This window comes from Gorilla gorilla, chromosome 21, assembly GCF_029281585.2.
Source record: "Gorilla gorilla gorilla isolate KB3781 chromosome 21, NHGRI_mGorGor1-v2.1_pri, whole genome shotgun sequence".
Taxonomy (NCBI): domain Eukaryota; kingdom Metazoa; phylum Chordata; class Mammalia; order Primates; family Hominidae; genus Gorilla; species Gorilla gorilla.
Window position 1 is genome coordinate 19461620 of NC_073245.2, and position 21337 is coordinate 19482956.

At 40.8% G+C, this 21337-nt stretch overlaps 1 protein-coding gene across 2 annotated transcripts in view; it reads right to left on the minus strand.

Moving 5' to 3' along the window:
- Positions 1–6849: 6849 nt before the first annotated feature.
- PAK5 (p21 (RAC1) activated kinase 5) overlaps positions 6850–21337 on the minus strand; it is a 308227-nt gene continuing 293739 nt past the window's right edge. For both annotated transcript variants that reach the window (XM_019017569.3, XM_055372365.1), the window contains 3 exons: positions 13825–13950; positions 12043–12177; positions 6850–9078 (listed from right to left, as the gene is read on the minus strand). In XM_019017569.3, coding sequence (XP_018873114.2) covers positions 8923–9078; positions 12043–12177; positions 13825–13950 — 417 coding nt within the window. In that variant the 3' untranslated portion in view covers positions 6850–8922. The remainder of the gene's footprint in view (positions 9079–12042; positions 12178–13824; positions 13951–21337) is intronic.

The window sequence follows — 21337 nt, forward strand, 5'->3', positions numbered from 1 at the left end:
GAAAACAAAGCTAAAATGGTTTCTTTGGCGTCCAGAAGAGAAAGAGGAAAAGATGAAGACGGATTTTGCATGTTTGCAAGAGGAAAAGTAAAGAAGGGCAGGAAAGCAATGAGGGGGAGGTTGGCTTTTCTAGGTGAAAAAACATGGATTTTTTTGGCAAATATAAATAGTTTTAATAATGGCACCTCTTGACCAGTTGGTCTAATATTGCTTCTGATGCTTCTTGGTCTTGAGTTTGGCATTTCACTTTGGATTAAAAAGGTGGGCTGGACGGAGTAGCCTAAGTTGACTTCTATTTGAAGGAAACTTCCTAGAGAAATGCACATAGTTTGAATTCATTCACTTTCTAAATAATCATTTTTTTTCCCAGAATGTCTGAGTGGGAGTAGGGAGAAATCTTTTCTCTGGTTTTAGAGTGGAACTCTCTCCCTCCACATATACAGTCTCCACCATATGAGAGGCAGCTCATGAACTCCTCTCCCTAAGTCTTCAAACTGCTCACAATAGGGTATCCTCAGAAGTTCATTATCCCAGCAATCTCACCAAGTATCATCCAGTTTCTGTCCTATTTCCCATTTGTTTGCTCTTCTGTTAACCACAATCTTCTTGTCTTCATGATCTCTCTTCAGTGTCTGCTTCTTACCAGTGAGGGAAAATCTCTAATTCCTCCTAAAATTTGCATGTTGCACAAGGAAAAAAATACCTTTGGTGAAAACTAAAAGATGGTTAACTCCATTCTTATACTCATCTGTGATCTGTGATCTTCTCACCCACATTCCCCAAACTTGACAAAACTTTTCCTTTTTAGCATTCTAGTATTTTCTTTAAACGTTGTATTCCTTATTTGGACCCATCTGAATATCTAGGGGAGAAATGGACACTTAGATTTATCTAGGACTTCACAGTGAGTTACCATTCCCTTCTGCAACCCTTTTGAAAAAGAAATCTTAAACCTTTCTGAGTCATATGTCTGAAAATTCCCTTCTGTGTATGTTTTTCTTTAAACTTGCTTTCACAAAACATAAGGCTTATTATTAGTTTTGGAATTGTCATGTAATTACATCATTGTTATGTAAATGTACATAACACCTACTATTGTTTTGTGCACCTATTGAGTACAGGCTCAGTAGTGCCTATAAAGTAATAAACTTGGCCTTAGTTTCTCTAGGGAAGGACTGACAAGAGAACAAACAACATACAACAAACATGTCATTCTCAAAATGTCAGAGTGCCTTGAATCTTTAGAAAGTGTTGACTCATGACCACATCCCTGTGTCTCAGCTACTTCAATCTTTCCAGAATCCAAATAACAGTGATTTTTCCACAAGTAATGTGCAGGATGTATAAAAAGCCATTATTATGATTACTGTTATGATTATCAATATTGTTTACCACGTAATTTTTACCTAGCTATTTAAAAATTATATCTCAAACTCAGTCTAGTTGCCTTTGAACTGTGCCTTATTTCTCTCAGCCATGTCTTCATCTTTATCATCAATTAAACACGATAAAGGGGAGCCTCATGACATAGAGCAGGAGCAGTGGTCTCTGGACACGTCTGTGCCTGGCAGCCTGGCATTCTCCCAGCTCAGGGTGTCCAGAGAGACAGACTCCACCCCAGGCCTCAGCTCTGGGCCCTCTCCATACTCATTGTCATGCCATTGTCCTAACATTTTGCAGCTGCTCCTGGGCCGGAATAGCCTGAGGCAATGGCCCATTTCTCTGCATTGCTTCTCAAGCTTCAGAGACGGGGAAGAAAACATATAAAACACAGACGCTCAATTACCCCTTGAACTGTCATTTTTCTTTTTTACTGGGATTTTAAACACAAATGCCTGTGGGCACAAGAGGATGTTGGGCCTGGTTGCTGGGTATGCCTGCCTGGAAAAGCCAGGCCAGATGGATCATATGTGGATTTCTCTTGAGGGAGGGTGACTTTGATTTAAATTCAGAGCATGGTTCTTTGCAGGATTCCCTCAGTCCCAGGAAACAGTTCCCAGTGAAACAGCCTCAGAGGGGCAGAGAGCACTCGCTTATCTGGAGCCTGAGAATGCCCTCCAAACCATCATCTCTCTGTTTTTGTCAATTGTCCAATCTTTCCATTAGCAAAGACTTGGCAAACCACATGGGTGTGGGAAGAAACACCTGAGAAACGTGAATGGAGAAAGGGGAGGAAAGATGGTAGGAGTGACCTGCAGCATCTGGGTGAAGCAGACTGCTGCATGCGTAGGGGTGGGTTTTACCAGGCCGGTAGTTCAAACTGGCATTGTGCTCAAACACTTCCCCGGAACAAACACCAAGCAACCTGGGCCACAGAAAGCTTTAAATCGTTGTGTCTCAAAGTGCATTCAAAGGCATGCTGTATTAGAATCATCCTAGGAGACCTTTGAAAGATGTTAGTTCTAGGGCATCATCCCAGACATTATTTGAGAATCTCTGTGGTGAGGCCCTAGAATTTGTAGTTTTACTCTGCTCCCCAGATAATGTTGATGGAGAAATAAGAAGACTTCTGGTTAAAAAGCCTCTACTATCAATGTATGTGCAACATTATCCAAATTATTAGGCTTCTCTGGGTTCATGTTTTTTCATCTGAAAATGAAGCTTACTTCATTTTTTTTTTGAGGACTCATGAAGCACCTGGAAGTGTCTAGCACAATGCCTGTCACATTGGAGATACTCTCTAAAAATTATCATTAGTGGCATTTTGCTAGCACAATTCTTAACACATATGTTCAAATTTTACCTGCCAAACAAGAGGTCACGAAAGATTCAAAGGGACTAATACAAGAGTTTTAGCCAGGCGCGGTGCCTCACGCCTGTAATCCCAGCCCTTTGGGAGGCCGAGGCGGGCGGATCACGTGGTCGGGAGATCGAGACCATCCTGGCTAACACGGTGAAACCCCGTCTCTACTAAAAATACAAAAAAATTAGCCAGGCGTGGTGGCAGGCACCTGTAGTCCCAGCTACTCGGAAGGCTGAGGCTGGAGAATGGTGTGAACCTGGGAGGCGGAGCTTGCAGTGGGCCGAGATGGTGCCACTGCACTCCAGCCTGGGCGACAGAATGAGACTCCGTCTCAAAAAAAAAAAAAAAAAAAAAAGAGTTTTAAATCTGACTTCTACAGTTTTCTGTGTCAATTTATTTTGGATTCAGAGAATTTTTATGCAGGGATTCCCCCCCACCCCAGTTCAGTAAATCACTCAGGGGTTATCAGTTTTGGGGTGAGGGGATCTGTCAGAATTCATGAACTTGGATGGGAAAAAATTATACCTCCAGTTTTTACTAACCTCAAATGAAAGGTAGAATTTCTTTCAGTGGTGAACATGGGCATTAAACCACTGCAGTATAAGAAGACCTGTGAATTTGTCATCAATAGAAATAGCCACATTACACTTGCCAGCTATATCTCAAAAGAATCATTTATACTCATTACTTTGAAATTATGGTAGTTATTTGACCCATCAAAAGATCTTGTTATTTAATGCATTATAGCCACATTTTAAAATTGTGATAATGATACTTTAATCTTTTTTTTGTAAGCCTACATATTTTACTTTATGCATTTAAAAAACTTTTCTGAGAAGGAGTTTATAAGCTCAGACAGCCAAGAGGGTCCAGGGTCAATGGTACTTCAGCTGTCATTTCAAGTGACAGAGCCTGTCAGGTTGTCTGCTGGGAAATGGTTTACAAAGGCACACATGACAGATGAGATAATAAGTATTTCTTAGCACTGATCTTGTGCTTTCTAGACGCTGCTCTGGGTACTGGGACACAGCAGTGAAGAAAATACATAAGAACTCCTGCCCTCATGGAACTGAAATATGTGGGGCGTGTGTGTGTGTGTGTGAAAGTGCATGCACGTGCATGTGTGTATACCTGTCTATTTAGGTACAGTTTGAGGACCCTAAATCTGAAAATCTGAAATACAAAATGCTTCCAAATTCAAAACTTTTTGAATGTTAACATGATGCTCAAAGAAAATGCTCATTGGAGCATTTTGGATATCAGATTTTCAGATTTAGGATGCTCAATTGGTAAGTATAATGCAAATATTCCAAAAATCTGAAAAAATCCCAAATTCGAAACACTTCTTTTGGTTCCAAGTATTTCAGGTAAGGGATACTCAACCTGTATTATGATTAATGTGCTGTCATTACCTAACTCTTTGGGGCCTTGGTTAACTCAGCCTAAGTGAATCATATAAGATCTTGAAGTCTTTTCTAGCTTTAAGTTTTTAGAAATGCTGACAATGATGAGGCATAATGATCAAAACTTTTGTCACGTGAGAAAATCAGGATAAGAAATTTCTTTGCTTTTAGAACAATATATTTTGATCCAGAAATCAGCAACCCATAGACTTTCTCATGTACTCTTTTTGTCTTTAGTTAGGTCTATTTATGTAGGAGATGCTCTCAGGGTCCCACTCGTGTTCCCTCATCCCTTCCTGGAGGTCATTTGCTGTGTCAATTTTAGCAAAGGGAACAAACTTTGCCCATGTGCAGGGCGAGGAGAGTTGATGCTGCAGGAACAATTCTCATCTAATGATGGATAGGAGATAATTAAATATACCAGTGACCCCCTCAAGAAAGACAATTCTCAAGTGTCTCTCAGAAGGTCACCAATGGGATTGAGCCCCAGTTGCCTATTGTGGTATCCCATTCATTAAAACACAGTTTCTTGACTTTGTTCTCCTCTGTCTTATTTCTTCACTCTGCCATGTTGACCTTCCTGGGATCATCTTCCAAATGAAGTATTTGTGTCTAAGTCTTTATTCAAGCTCTTCTTTTGGCAGGACCTACACCAAGATAATGTATTCATTTGACTTGAAACACAGCTCAATATGTACACATTTCAAGGATCAAATGGACTGATTTTCCTGCACAATGTGGATTGGTACTGTGTCACGTCACTTTCACAAAATTTCTCCTGCTTGTACATTTTGTATCTGCTTCAGATCAATTTGATCTTTTCTCTGCCTGGAATTTCATTACCATTTTTTTCGATGACACTGTACTGTTCATTTGATCAGTTTGATCAAGCAGTCTGAACTCATTGGGCTGTTAACTTCATGGTATGATTTACTTTTCCACTGATTGCTACTAAATGTGTTCTTCCCCAGGGATAAAGGGGACATGACTGTCATTCAGTCTGATTCCATCTGTCTAGTCTAGTTTAAAAATCAATCTCATTCTAATTCAAAGATAATACATCTCTCCTTTGCTCAAGTGAAACTTCTACTAGAGGAAGAGGTAGCAACTGGGAGGTAGTGCAGGATACATGGTGTGCTCTTGTATTCCCCCTTTCTTTCTCTTAAATACCTTCTTCAAATCATGGGGTCTCACACTAATACACGGCCCTATTCTATGTGGACCAGTGGGGAGCGGAGGTTCCAGTAACCTAGCTGGCTGTAGTCAGCTGCCTTGGAGATGCTATTGGAGGAAAGGGAGAGGCCTGAGTCTCATTTTGGTTCCACTGAAAACTACAGCTTCTGCTGTTTGGAGTGGTCTTTGTGTAGATGACATATGTGGTTTTTAGAGTAAGGGTCAGCTCCACCTTGACCCTGTCTCCATGCAGAAAAGCAGCCATATTTCCCTTCAGTTGCCCCCATGGTGCACCCCTCCAAAGCACTCTGCAAGTTGGACATCCTGTTACTTAGTTAAGTGGTTTGACACATTCCCTGCTGTCCTCTCCATGTCCCATCAAACATACTCAAAGGAACTCCATGTCTTCTTCCATGCCCAGTAAACGCAGAGGAGACCTGTCCAGGGGAGGTTGCCTCCACCTTTGTCTGCCCTGACATGTGATACACAATGCCTTTTTTTTTCATCCTGCTAGCTCAGGCTACTTCCTGAGGGTTTTTACCTTCCAACATTTCTGGATGGAAAATAGGCTGTGTATATACAAGTTCCCCCATCCCCCAACTTCACGAGATCAATGTTAATGTCCCCCTTGTCTCCCAAAGTGGAGGAGAGAGCCCAACATTATCTTCTAGGCTCCCAGAGAGCTCTCACCACACCCTCTTGAATCCAGGTTCTATTATAAAGACACATGCACACGTATGTTTATTGTGGCACTATTCACAATAGCAAAGACTTAGAACCAACCCAAATGTCCATCAATAATAGACTGGATAAAGAAAATGTGGCACATATACACCATGGAATACTATGCAGCCATAAAAATAGATGAGTTCATGTCCTTTGCAGGGACACGGATGAAGCTGGAAACCATCATTCTCAGCAAACTATCATAAGAATAGAAAACGAAACACGGTATGTTCTCACTAATAAATGGGAGTTGAACAATGAGAACACATGGACATAGGGAGGGGAACGTCACACACTGGGGCCTGTGAGGGTGTGGGTGGTTAGGGGAGAGATAACATTAGGAGAAATACCTAATATAGGTGATGGGTTGATGGGTGCAGCAAACTACCATGAGACGTGTACACCTATGTAACAAAACTGCACGTTCTGCACATGTAACCCAGAACTTAAGGTATAATAATTAATTAATTAATTAATTAATTTTTTAAAAAGCCCTCAGATCAGTTTTGCATCTTTGGAACAGGGAAGTAGAATGAGAGTCTTCAGCCCTGAACCTGGCTTTCCTTGAACTTGGCCTTCCAGAATTTAGTAATTTTTTTTTCAGTAGTGGTATCGACATCACCATCTTACACTCTTTACAATCTCTAGGGATGGATATATTTGTCTTTACATCATGTCATCACAATGTTACATACAACTTTGTACCAACTCATTTGCACTCCCCAAGATCACAAAGAAATCATTCTTGGTTGGTTACTCAATAAAATAAATTTGAGAAATCACTGTTTCCAATAACACAATGGGGAAAAGGCAAACATTTATTTTTATTTGCAAATGCAGTTTCTGCCAATAGTTAGTGCTCACAAAACCTTTTAAGCTACAGTAACTTTTGGTAAACTCAATGAATACTTTAAAAAATACCCGATGGTAAGAAAATTACAGAAAAATTTCCATTACATTGTCGAAAATGTTTGGAATCCAAAATCCACTATTTTCTGCAATAGTTTTTAATGTTTGTTCTGGTTTAAAAAAGATTTTCTTTTTCTTTTCTTTCTACTTCTACATAGTCCTGGTTAAATTAATACAATCTGTCTCATGAACATTTAGGACTGCCATTTTCTGGATTTAGATTGTTTTTATTCTCACATATTTATATTAATACTTTAATATTTTACATAAAACATTGATTTGCTGTTTTATGAAGCAAAATCATAGATCATATTTATGGAGGCATTTCCAGTTTGAAAGAAAACTGAAAATCTAATCAGTAGAAGGTCATTTTATGCCTTTTTTCCTTTTTAGCAGTAATAAATAATTAGCAACCTATTAATTACAAAAAATTCTTAATTATGCTTAGAGCAACCAGAGCGCTATCACAAATTTAAATTCGTATTTGTTACAGTATGTGAAATAGTTAAGAAAAGCCTCTGTTTTCCCAGTTTGGTAACAAATGGCTTTTGTCTGATGCATAATTAATAGAAACTAATGATGACTATGTAGCTCTTCCAGAGTTTTAAAGGCAAATCTATATTGGCCTACAGTTAACATGCAAATTCATCCAACAAGCAACACAAAATGTATTGTAGTAGTCATTCATTTTTATCAACATTCAAGAAGATCTAGACAGCAGCACGACTCTCCTATGTCTGAAACACATTATAACATGGGCACAACTGAAGTCAGATCATACCTGGTAAAATACCCTCTTGCTAATTCATCCTCTAGAGTCAGTTCAGACTTCCAGCACGATACATGAACAATAGCGATTAATACTGTGGTACAAAGGTAAATATAGACAAGAGTTTGGTGTGCTAGCATACAGAGTTTTAAAAATGGTGACAAATGAAACCAAACGTCTTGCCCTGTTCTCTCCTCTCCCTTTGTGAGCCTGGAATTCTCATGGTCTCACTGAAACATTCTATTTTGGGAACTGAGTCCAATGATCCTAGCACTGAAATTGCTCCCTGGGAGGGAAATTTGGCCGCAAGGGAACATTGTACCCATTTGAGAAAGGGCACGGAGGGAAACATTGTGGTGTGCAAAAAAATGGTTTGCTACTAGAGGCGTTGATGGAAAATGTGATTTTTAAAAATATTTAGCTTTATCCCAAGGAGTGGTATACTGTGGCTCAAATTTTATTTCATTATTTTTGGTTGGATTAATGAAACGTGCACACTATCACCATCACTGTTAATTCTTCTTCCACCAAATAAGACACTTGTTAGGATAAGAAAGATATTTTACTAAAGCTGACGGTGATTGAGAGTCATTCAGTATTCAAAGTTCCTAAAGAATCATTGGTTCTCTTAAAGGGATAAAAAAGTAGGAAAGGCTTTGTTCAAACTCCTGCTAGTAAACAAGTATTACTTCAACTGATACAATGGCTACATGACATCAAAGTACTATAAATTATCAAAACTATCGTACAGAAAAATTACAAATTCGTTGCAAAATACATTATACTGCTACCATTAAGAAAAAAGTGCTTTTTGTTTTCCTTTCTTTTTTTTTTTTTTTTTTGCCAGAAAAGTATTCTTTCAATATAGAAAATCCTACATGTTACCCTGCATGTGGCTAGGATATATCATAACGGAGTTTGTACTGAGTCCTTCTGATTTGCTGGATGAAGGGCTGAAAAATATAATAATGACTTATTAAAGCCGTGCTCCAAGTGACCACGCCGGCTGTCAGTGGAGAGATGCCTGTTTAAGACACAAGAAGATGCCCTGGTCTGTCGAACCCTGCCGGTCATCACGCTGTCCCACCAATTGGCTGGTCTAGAATGCACAGGCCTTTTGCATGTTCTCTGTTTCCTTTTGTTCTCCTGAATTATTCTCATGTCCTCATCTAGCTTTGCCACCTACACGAATCCTCTGCTCAGTGATGCCTGTATTGTCTCATGAGGGGGACGATGCAAGACGGTGGACCTGCTAGTTTTAAGAATGGATGTCCGAGGAGTTCCTGGGCTGTTGCTCTCTGAGAGGGCTCCCTCACCAACATCAGGTCTAGGAATCCCCGGAGCACAGAAGAAACCTGTGAAAACACACAGATACCAATCTGAGGACTAACACAGACACCTAACCCAGTCCCCAAAATGTTTTCCCCATTCATCCTATCAACAACTTCAAATTCCAGAAAGTTACCTTAAGGAGAAAGATGTTGTGAAAGCAAAAGCATGTCTTGTCTTTGTTAACATTTTGTGTTTTCCTTACCTTTTTCAAGTGTGAAATAATAGATGTAAATGACAGCTCAACTAAGAATGAAAACTTATTTACTAAATAAAATAACAGTGGCAATCACAGTGATAAGAGCAGCTATTACAAAATATTTAGTATGTGCAGGTGCTGGTCACACGTGCTTGATGAAGCATAGTATAAACAGGGAGCCATTTTATTTTTCTAACAACTGCAACCACACAGGCTCTGTGGAACCCCTTTCTTTAAGAGAAACAAGCTTCTGTAAGGATATCGAACACATCTCATTTTTTTCTTTGAAGGTCTTGTAATTTTCCTTTTAAAGGTATATCTTACTTTATGTATATATTTAGGGATGAGGTCTCACTATGTTGCCCAGGCTCAAACTCCTGTGCTCAAATGATCCTCCCACCTCAGCCTCCTGAGTAGCTGGGAGTACAAGCATGTGCCAGCATGCCCAGGTTCCGCTGCACAAATACTAAGAGTGTGGCTCAATGGATTTTTACATACATTTACCCCTATTTACTTTCCACTCCTATCAAGATATAGAACTTTTCTACCACTCTAGGAAGCTACTTTTAGGTTTCCTTCCTGCCAACCCCTATCTCCCTGCAAAAGGTCACCACTATTTTAATTTATAGCATAAATTAGTTTTGCTTACTTTTGTACTTTACCAAAATGGAGTCATATATTTGATTTCTTCTCTGTCTGGCTTCTTTCACTCAGTGTTGTTGTATCTGTGAGATTCATCTCCAATGTGTGGCAAAAGTTATATCTTTTAAATTACTGTGTAGTATTCACTGTCCAATTATACCACACATTATCCATTTGGGAAACAACCTCGGACTGGTTTCCAGTTTTTTGAAACCATTAGGATTAAAGTTGTTCTTGTACATGGTTTTGAAGAACATTGGCACTCATTGGGTGTGAGACTACTTTCATATGATACATTTTTAGTCACTTTTTTTTTTTTTTTTGGAGATGTAGTCTTGCTGTGTCACCTAGGCTGGAGTGCAGTGGTGCGATCTGGGCTCACTGCAAGCTCTGCCTCCCAGGTTCACGCCATTCTCCTGCCTCAGCCTCCTGAGTAGCTGGGACTACAGGCACCCGCCACCATGCTTGGCTAATTTTTTGTATTTTTAGTAGAGATGGGGTTTCACCGTGTTAGCCAGGATGGTCTCGATCTCCTGACCTCGTGTTCCACCCACCTCGGCCTCCCAGAGTGCTGGGATTACAGGCGTGAGCCACCACACCCAGCCACTTTTCATTATTTAGACTTAGTCCAATCCAGTAAAAATTTCAATCTCTCTTTTCTTGTTTATGTTTTTGTAGGTCCACACAACCTATATGAGTGATTCTACTGGGGCTGTTCCCTAAGATTTAGGGCTGAGGAAGGAGGAGATATTACCATTACAAATAATTCGCCTCCAAAAGGCAGCCACACACTGTCTTTTATTGTCATAAGATAGGAGGAGAGGTGTGTATGGGGCCAGTGTTTATAGTAGTAGTCCTGCAGAAATGATCCTCCGAGCAAGTCCTGTGGAAATCTGGCAGCTCCTACAGTGGTGATTCTTGGATGAAGCGTCATTATTTTCTGAGCTCGTCCTAATTGGTAATCCTTGGAAAACAGGAAAGACCCCACTCGGTCTCTTACATGCATTATATTAACCATGACCTTCATTGCCCTGTACAGTCTAGCTCCTGCCCATCTCTCTGACAAGACCTACCTTTTTCCCCTTTCTGACTTTACTCCAGCAATGTAAGCCTTCTTTCTTGGCTTAAGGCCTTTCCACTTGATGCTCCCCGTGCCTGGGACCTTTTTCTCCAAGATCTTTGCATGGCTGGTACCTTCTTCCTATTCAGGTCCCAGCTCGGTTGATCCCTCCCTAGAAAGGGCTTCCTTCACTCTTCAGCTTAAATCAGTGATAGGGTTTGGCTCTCTGTGCCCACTCAAATCTCACCTCATATTGTAATCCTCACATGTCAAGGGAGGGACTTGGTGGAAGGTAATTGGGTCATGGGGGCAGTTTACCCCATGTTATTCTCAAGATAGTGAGGGAATTATCATGAGAGCTGATAGTTTTATAAGTGTCTGGCATTTCCCCTGTGCTCTCTCTCTCTCCTGCCACCGTGTAAGACATGCCTTGCTTCCCCTTCGCCTTCTGCCATGATTGTAAGTATCCTGAGGCCTCTCCAGGCATGTGGAACTGTGAGTTAATTAAACCTCCTTTATTTGTAAATTAGTCTTGGGTATTTCTTTATAGTAGTGTAAAAACAGACTCATACAACCAGCTTTCAATCCCTTCTCCTGCACACTCTGTCACATCACAGTATGTTTTTCTTTCATAGTATGTACCACACTCTGAAATTATTTTATTTATTTGCTTGTTTATGGTTTATTATCTGTTTCCCCAACTAGAATGCAGTCTAGACCCCAGAGTCAGAAAATCTGGGGTCATGCACGGTGACATCCCAAGCTATTAGGTGTCCCCAGCATGTAATAGATGCTGAATGAATGAGTATGGCATAGAGCACCTGATTTACTCTTCTAACCAACCCTTTGGGATACAGGCCAATCATAACCCATTTTACAGATGAAGAACTTTGGCATAGGAAAGGCTGAGTCACTTGCCCAGTAAATGAATAGAAGAACAGAGATTCAAACCTAAGTGACTATTTCCAAAGTCCATGCTCATAAATCAGGATCTTCCTGCTGGATGTGGTAAGCCAGTCTTAAAAACCAGAGAGATACGGGAAAATCCAAAAACTATTCTGAACTTTAGCAACAGCTGCTGCTTCTCACCTTGTGTAGGTCCTTCACTCTTGGAGGTAAACTGTCCCGGATCCTCCGCATCGCCTGGAGGGGAGGCTCGTTGAAGTAGGGGGGCTCGCCATCAATCATTTCTATCACCATGATCCCGAGGGACCAGATGTCCACCTGTTAGGCACACCCTACTGGTTATCTCAGGCAAGGAGAACATTCTGAAATGTCAAGTGTGTCCACAGAACCTCATACTCATTCACAAGTGAATATGGCACTTGTAACCTCTCAACATTTACAATACAGATGTATAGGCTAAACTGCTGGGTTACCGAGTTTTTGCTAACAATCTTTGCCTTTTATGGACAACTTCAGTGAAGGTTCCACCCATCAGACATAAATGAATATTTTAACATTCTAAAGTTTAGTGCTTTCATTTTTACTCTGTAAACTTTAGTAGTTAACTGTCTATCAGGGCAGATGAGAAAATCATCCGGTTTAATGCTATGAAAACGGAGAAGAAAGTTGTATTTAAACCATAAGCAAATAAGAAAGTTTTGACATATTTGTAACAAATGCAAAGGGCTACCTTGCAGGATGCAGAATATATTCTGATTCTTTTATTAATTTGCTTTTAAAAATAGCTCTTTTCTCCCCTACTTTGGGATTTCCTTCCACTACCTTTTATTATCATTTCAAAACAGCATGCACAAAACCTCACTTTACAAAAGCATTTTCAGGGATTGGAGAAAAGAAAAGGAAGAGATGACAAGCAATTAGTAAAGAATGGGAAGTCGAGACAATGAGGAGCCATCACTGTGCTATAAACTCCCAGTCCCACTCACTTTCCTGTTAGGAAAGTTTCCTGTTAGGGCCTCATTATACCTCTTATCTGATGAACGTATTGCTATTATTACCCCTTGCAGTGACCTTCCCCGAGAATTTCTCTCTCAGGACCACAGTGAGAAAAACAAGTTGAGGACTCATCCGAGGTCAAGCAAACAAGAGAAAGAGAAAGATTCTGCCTTAATTTATGCTGATGTCCTTAGCTCACGGCCATGTCTTCTCATGCTTCTCTTCTCCCAGATTCACCATCCACACCATAAAGTGTGGAAACACTATGCCTAGCCGAAACATACCCCTTGGCTTCCACCTGTATGTAGCATTATGTGCCTCTAAGCTTCCACCCATGCTATTACTTCCCAAGAAGGCCCTTCCTCTACTCCTCTGGCCCTGCATTTTCACCTTTCCAGGCCCTACCTCTTAAAAGATTAAGAGTGATTGTTTTCGTTCCAGTGGAAACAGAAATTGTGCCATGTTTTTGACTATGATTCACATATTATTTTTTTCCTATGAGAAAACAGTGTAGGTCCTTCACTGTGAGATGTAAACTGTGTTGAAAACAGTGGGTCATTTAAATATCACCTCTATTTTGTGGCACTTTCTTTGATCCTCTTTCCTTTCTCTGAATTCTCATGCCTGCTCATCTGCATGTCTCCAGCCACTTTGCAAGTTGCATTGCCTTGCTTTGTGTGTGTGCCTGCTACTGAGAGTGGGATCAGAGTTGGAGTGACTTTCCCACAGTGTCCACTGTAGGACTGCAATAAACAGCCCTTGGATAAATACTGCAGTGATCTGCCCCAGGGGTGGCCAGGCTCCCACCTGCCACAGCCTACCTACTGTGTGCCTCATCTAGTGAGTGGGGATCAAATGTGGAGTTAAAAGTCATTGCCCCCATCTCCTGTGGTCACCAACTATCTCAGAACCAATGGGTCCCTGAGCCTGTCCCCAGTCCTGCCACGCCTATGACTGTGACCCCCTTACCTCTGTCCCATAAGGTAGCCTAGAAATCACCTCAGGGGCCATCCAGTAGGGAGTGCCAACCAATGATTTCCTCTTCGGCACCTCTTTGGAAACTTGAGCACAGAAACCAAAATCAGACAACTTTATCTGAAAAGGAAAGGAATGCAACAAACTAGCAATTTTAAAACAATGTCTGCTAGACATGAAAATACAAACACACAGAGTTTCAAATTTAAAACAAAACAGTCTCATCAACAGGCCTTGGACATATCAGAGGAGGGACTGTCAGACCCTTTTATTGGAAAGGCATGGTCCATTTTAATGGAGAAACTTCTCCCGGGCCCACCAGGATCAACTTCCAAATGTCTCAACTCCTGCTGCTTATATTACTTCTATAAAATGATGGAACAACAACAAAAAACTTTACAAATTAAATACACCACAAACAACAAATTTGTTACATCCCAAGCCTACAAGTCTAATATAATGTAACAGGTGATGCTTGATGCTTTCATATACGTAACTTGCTATTCTTAATATGAATTTTGAACAAACTGATGTAATTTAGGTTCTTTTGAGTTGAGCACATTTAGATTTCTATGTACCATGAGGCGAATCAAAGAACCATCTCTTTTCTATATTTGAAATATTGCAAGGCCTTTGCTTATCCAGGATGTGAAAATGTCACTTTTAGTACTGGATACCCTTCCCTTTTTGGTTTGCTCCTTTGTCCATGACAGTTGAATCTACCAACGTGAACATCAATGCAAGTGGAAACACAGGCATAGAACCTGGGTGTTGGCACTTGGTTGTCAGGGGTTTAAGGTGGTCATCCTAAGGGCTCAGTGTATATACATGTTATTTACCTTAGATATCATCAAGGAGGAAAAAAACTTGGAAATTTCTTTCCTAGAGCTCATGTACTCTTAAGAACATACTGCACCCTGGGTGTTAGGCACCCTGCTGGTTTATGAATTCTAGACGACCGGGATTCAGTTTATTTCTGGAAGCCATAATTTCTAGTCATGATGACCTGGTCTGAACTTCAAACAGCCTTATGAAAGTGACATCAAAGAGCCACTTAGAGTTGTTGGTGATAATAGAACACAAAAGAAAACAATGGTTCAGAATGACCACTTGAAGTTAAAAAAATTTTAAAGATAAATAGTACAGTCTCCAAGGTATGAATTCTCTCTTAATTCTCTTCACACCTCTCCGAACTTCCTCTTCCAGCCTTTTTTTCTGGCTCTACCTCTGCCGCCTGCCTCTTAAATATTGGGGTTCCCTAGGGTTCTGGTTTCCTCTCTCACATCTTCTCTTCTTAGATTCTCTTACTGGATACTGTTTTTCTTTCTATGCTTAGTTCAGACCTCGCTCCTCCATTCAAAACCTGTATTTCCAACTAGTGTATATTTCTAAATGGATGACCCCAAGTACTTCCAAATTCAGCATCCCTCTCTCTGCTCCAAAAGCTGACCCCTTTCCTATCAGTCCTGTTCTAGTGAATGACACCAACATCCACCAACATCAATCCACGAAAATCATCCTTGACTCTTGTCTCTATCTCACCCCAAGTCTTCCTGGTTAGAGTTTAAAAAAAAAACTATCTCTGTGGCTTCAACACCCACAGTAGTGCTTGGCCCATGATAGGTTTTCAAAATCAAAATTGTTGCATAAATTGATGAACCTCAATCATAAGAAGTTAGAGTCCTTGGAGAATGAAGAACAAATGCATTAATATATTATAAAGATCAGGATTCAGCAGGGAGGTCTGACCCAGAGACAAGATTCCCCCTGCCACACATGTTATTATGGTAATTTCCAAACATATAGCAAAGCTGAAAGAATTATAGAGTGAACATCCCTATCTGCATGAGTAGATTCTATAATTATTAATGTTTTGCTGTGTGGGCTTTATCACACACCGATCTCTCTATCCAACCATCTAATCATCTAATTTTTGATGCATTTCAAACTAAATTGCTGACAGCAGTACACCTCACTCCTAATTTAGCATTAACTGGAGTTCAATGCGTTTTTTTAACAGTTTAAAAATTTACATAGCGTGAAATGTACACACTTTAGGTTTATCATGTGATGAGTTTTGACCTCCCAGTACTATCAAGATCTGGGTATTGCCATCGCTAGGGTACAGATGAGAAGGTCCTTGGGATATGAGTGGTAGTGAAACCCTTGAAGGGCCATAGCATGAGAAAAGAAGATGGTCAAATATGAAATACTGGGCACCTAGGGTGACCGAAATTGAAGCATTACTGGAGACTGAAGAGAAAGACATCAAGAAATCAGAGAAACAATGGAGAATAAATTTGGAAAGCCAAGGTAGGGATAGCAGCAGCTAGGACACAACAGGGAGATGAAACCAGGTAAGAACTGGGAGTTGCTGTTGTGCTCAGCAATGAGGGCATCCCTAGTAGCCTCTAGTTTCAGGTTGAGTCAGTGGTGGAATCCAGAGAGCAGTCAAGTAGATTTCAGTCAGAGTGCTTTTCAAGAAATGAGATGTATTTTAATATAGATAGAAGAAATCCAGCATTTACAAATGTGGTGAATATGATAATGATGACAATGATAATTATCACTATTCTCTACAGTGGGTTGAATATCTCCCAGAATTCACATCCATCCAAACTGCAGAATGTGATCTTATTTGGAAGAGTCTTTGCAGGTCTAATTAGTGAAGGTGAGGTCATACTGGATTGGGGACAGGCCCTAAATTGCATGACTGATATAAAAATAGGAGAGGACACACAGACACATAGATAAGAAGACCATGTGAAGGCAAAGCAGAGACTGGAGGGATGAGTTTACAAGCCAAGCAACACTGAGGATTGCCACAACCACCAGAAACCAGGAGAAACGTATATAAAACTTCTCCCTCAGAGCTTCCAGAAGGAATCAACACTACCAAAATCTTGATTTTGGACCTCTGGACTCTTGAATCATGAGAATACATTTCATGCAGAGAGAAGAAAATGCCACTCAATCGGTAGCAATTTGTTATAGCAGTCCTAGGAAATGAATACACTCACTGAGCTCTTACTACCTGCCAGGTAACACTTTAAACACTTTACATGTACTATCTCATTTGACAGCTCCCAAGAAACTAACGAGGTAGGAAATATTATTATCTCCATTTTACAGAGAAGTAAGCCAAAACACAGAAGTGGTTAGGCCACTTTGCCAACGATACAGAGCTAGTACCTGGAAGAGCCAGGATTCGGGAATTTAACCACCACTCTGCTGCTCTGAAGAGCAAAGTTACAGGCTGAAAGAAGGGAGTTCCCAGAGTGGTAGATGTTGAAGAAGGAGGAGAGAGTGAGGATAACTGATGACAGGGTTTTTAAAGCATCCCTTCAGGAGGGATGGGATGGGATCCAAGGTCTTGCTACTTAAAGCATCATCTTCATCAATAGCAGCAGCAGCAGTGTCACCTGGGAGCTTGTTAGATTTTCAGAACCTCAGGCCCCACCCCAGACCTACTAAAGTCAGTTTCCACTTTAACAAGAGCCACAGGCTGTTGGTATACACATTATAGCTTGAATCATAGATCACAGTTCAGTCAAGAAACAGAAGAGGAAGGAGGTCACATGAACAGGTGGGGATAAAGGGGCATTTGTTTGCACAGAGTCTAATCTCTTTAGCATACTGACAAAAGCCTTAATATTTTCACCACACCCCATCTTCCTACTGCTGACGCAAACACACTAGAGTCCACCTGAATGGTTTTTAAAGCCCTCTGTAATCTGGTGCCTTTTCATGTAGCCAATTTTATTCCTCATGGCTTTCTGCACACACTAAAACCATTCTTAGGGACCAGGGCTGTTCCTAGAATGTAGAATATCCAGGGCTAAAACCCAGAAAGTTCTGGGCAAATCAGAAAGAGGTGGTTATCTTATGGTCCATTCCCAACTCTGAGTTTTTTTGATGATTTTTCTTGCATATTCAACTCTTAGGTATACATCAAGGGCTTTATCAAATCTAACATTCTCCAGAATTCTCAGGAGCCCATGTTGATCACTCTCTTTTTTTTTTTTAAATTTATTATTATTATACTTTAAGTTTTAGGGTACATGTGTACAATGTGCAGGTTAGTTACATATGTATACATGTGCCATGCTGATGCGCTGCACCCTCTTTTCCAAATTCAGAGAATTTGGCATGCACTCAATCCTGAACTGTTTTCTGGTGCTGATTTTCCGTCTCTAGCTAGAGATGACATTCCTTGGGGACAACAACTCTGCTTTCTGATTGCAGAGCCTTACTGTGTTCCTTAAGAGTTGGGCAAACAAACAGCAGAAACTCAGAAAACAAATGCTACTAGATTTATTTTATATTGACACACATACGTAATAGTATACCAGGTGACAGAAGACACATTGAAGCTCTTTCTGAAAACATCTGAAGCATACTGAAGATAGCTGTTGCTAGAATCAAAGTTGGAACACAGATGAAATGAAAATAACATTTTGGAAATTATTAATGTGACTTTTTTACATTTCCTTGTTCATGATATTCTCACTAATTGACTTAAGGCCAGTGATTTGGACCAGTGGTGGTACAATTTGAATTGGAAGGGATTAGATTATTCCCAAAGAAATGCTAGAGAAGCTGGTTTAGCACAGAGGTGATATTCACAATTTCTTATCAAGAATCAACCCCAGAGGACTCAGATCATAGAATTTCACATGTAGTATGAAAAAGAGGGCCTTGTAGTTGTGATACGTGGTCCATAATCCATGGTGCCCTATTATAAGAGGAGTCGATAATGCACAGAAGTAAAAATCCTACAGTCCACCCCTTGTAGTCTGGGATAATTTGCAGAAGGAGAGAAAGAGGAGTGATGTTGACTATGTCAGGTCCCGACCTCCTTATGATATATCACTTTTCTTCACTCCAAGCAGATGGTGGTGGGCTTTGGAAATATCTGTGTTGCATACATCCCCATACAAATAAGGGAGAGGAGAAGCCCCACAAGCATGTGTTCAGAGGTAATATTCAAAATATTCAATAACCAGATTAACGTAGGCCAATTGGAACTTAGATAGAAAGTCAAGCAAAGTCCTAGAGTTACCCTGGGAAGGATTACCATTTTTAATGAGGTGAGGAGGGTCTTGGGAAGGGGCTGGAGTGATGGGGGATAGCCTAAGGACTTAAAGCAGTGGCTGTCAACCAACTAGCATGAAAATCTTGCAATATTTTAAAAACGGGTGTAGACATGTTGGTAAAACTGACTGAACACCGGCCTTGGCCATACCCCGTGTGAAAGGAAAATAAAAACTCAGGACCCCAATTCACTCTGCCAAGAGGAAAAATTGAACTAAACGCTGAGTCCTGCAAGAAGCTACCTTCTGTTTTGTTCCTAATTAGACAGCTACAGGTCATACGTAAATACCTCCACAGGGAGTGACTCTATGTTCACATCATATTCTGTAAAGTGCCGATTTGCTGAGCATGAGATCAATACATAATTGACAGTTCTCCTACCTGCTCCTTTTCTCTTGCAACAAGTGGATGACAATACCCTCCCTCTTTCCCCTCCAGCTCACTTTTCCCCTTTCCCTCAAACTAACCTTTGGAGAAAGGCACAGACCGCAGACAGTTTCTATGAATCCATGTTTTTCATTTCTTCTTCTTCTGGACATGTCCTTAACCTTGGCAAAATAAACTTCTAAATTGATTGACACCTGTCTCAGATACTGTTTTGTTTTACACCAGCATGTAAAATGTACTCCATGGAGACACAGTGCTATAGTGTGGGTGTAAGTGAGCTTGTGGCAATGCTACTGTCTTCCATGGCCTGTGTGGGATGTGCAGGGGTTCGGAAGTTCCTCCAAATCTCAGTGAGGGAATGGGGAAGGGTCTGGCACAAGCCTGTGGTTGGGACAAGGAGGCAGCCTGTAGGGCACCTTTCCACCCGTGAGTGAAGAGGCTGCAACTGTGATGTACAGCAGAGGTGAGCCCCTGGACAGCCCAGCCACCAATAGGACCAGTCAATCCTGCTACCTGGTCACCGGTCCAGGTAGCAGGAGAGTCCAATGAAAGCAAGGCAGGGAGGAGAAAGGAACAAGAAGATGCTTCTTATCTCCTTCACCCTGAGGTCCCACGAGCCATGCTTGTCTTTCCTCCCACACTCCATCTTGGGAATAAGTGAAGGTGGAGAGGAGAGGAGGGAGTAGGTGGTGGTTAAATCTGAAAGACTGGGTTTATAAAGGTATCATTTATACCTCATAATAATGTAGTTGAACTTTGATAGACAATGTTCAAATCATTCAAGCCAACTAAATTTAATGCATTGAATTAAAATAGATATTTTTAAAAAGAATCTAGCCAGTAGGACTCTGTGAAGAAGTCTGGGTTAGTTTTAGGAAGCATAGAAACCACAATTGTGGTGTGTGTGTGTGTGTGTGTTTATTTCCAAAACTAGGGTGTAAGTAAATTTGCAACCCCAATACACAGAGAGTAGAGGAGGAACAAACGTTCCAGTTTTGTTTGCCTATAAATTTAAGAAACCTGAATGGTTAAGGAGGTGAACGTATCAGCATTTTGCTATTGGCAGTTTTAAATTTCAGTATATCTAGTGTGGGTTTCTCTTTGCTGGCATGAAAAATGCCCAAACCCCTCAAAATCTGGCATCCTAATAGCCATCTCCCTGACAAAATGTGAGATGAGCAATTGAAACTCGACACTTGGAAGTGAGGCCTGTTCTGCTGCTGTAGGAGTATAAGTGCTTTTGCATGATTCTTTACTCATCCAAGTACATAAAAGGGACAATTTTCTAAAAGAACATAATTGCACACAACATTTGTCCAAATAAATCTGCAAGTAGATAATGAGAACTCGAGTAATGAGTACAATAAAGCACTGTAGGCAGATCTTAAAAGCAAATCACATAGACGCTAAGCTGAGCCTTACTTTGGGTAGAATTGTGCAACTGAGCTGCTTAGGAAACCACCTTCGTCTCACTAATGCAGTTAGGCTAAGAGAACTACCACTAGTATGTTGTCCGCCCCCTAAAAGGAGAAAATGTAGCTTGTTACACAAGGACCACACAAGGAACTTTAGTTTAGAACTCAGACAAAGCTGCTATTTAAACATGAGATCCTATCCATCTCTCACGTGTCCGGGCCAGGAATCAGGGTTCCCACAAAAGAATGGTGGAGGGTTGGGGGGTAGTGACGGTGGGCAAAAGAGAGTCTATCCACAGGGCAGCTACAGGTTTAAAGACAGAATGTAAAAACCCTTGCTCTGTAAACTGCATGCACTCTAAAGAATTCTGTGTCTGCTCTAGGGTCTTGGCTAATGCAAAAGGGGGCTACTTGTGTGCCTGGTTTCTGGGTGCTTCTTTGTAAGGCAATGGCACTCAGTGTACAATGTATGTAGCATCAGCCTCACCTGAGAGCCTGTTAGAAATGCAGCTTCCTGGGTACCACGTAGCCTGAGTGAACCAGAATCTCTGGGGTTGGGGCCCAGGAATCTGTTTCTTGTCAAGCTTTCCAGTGGGTTCTGATGCTCAGTA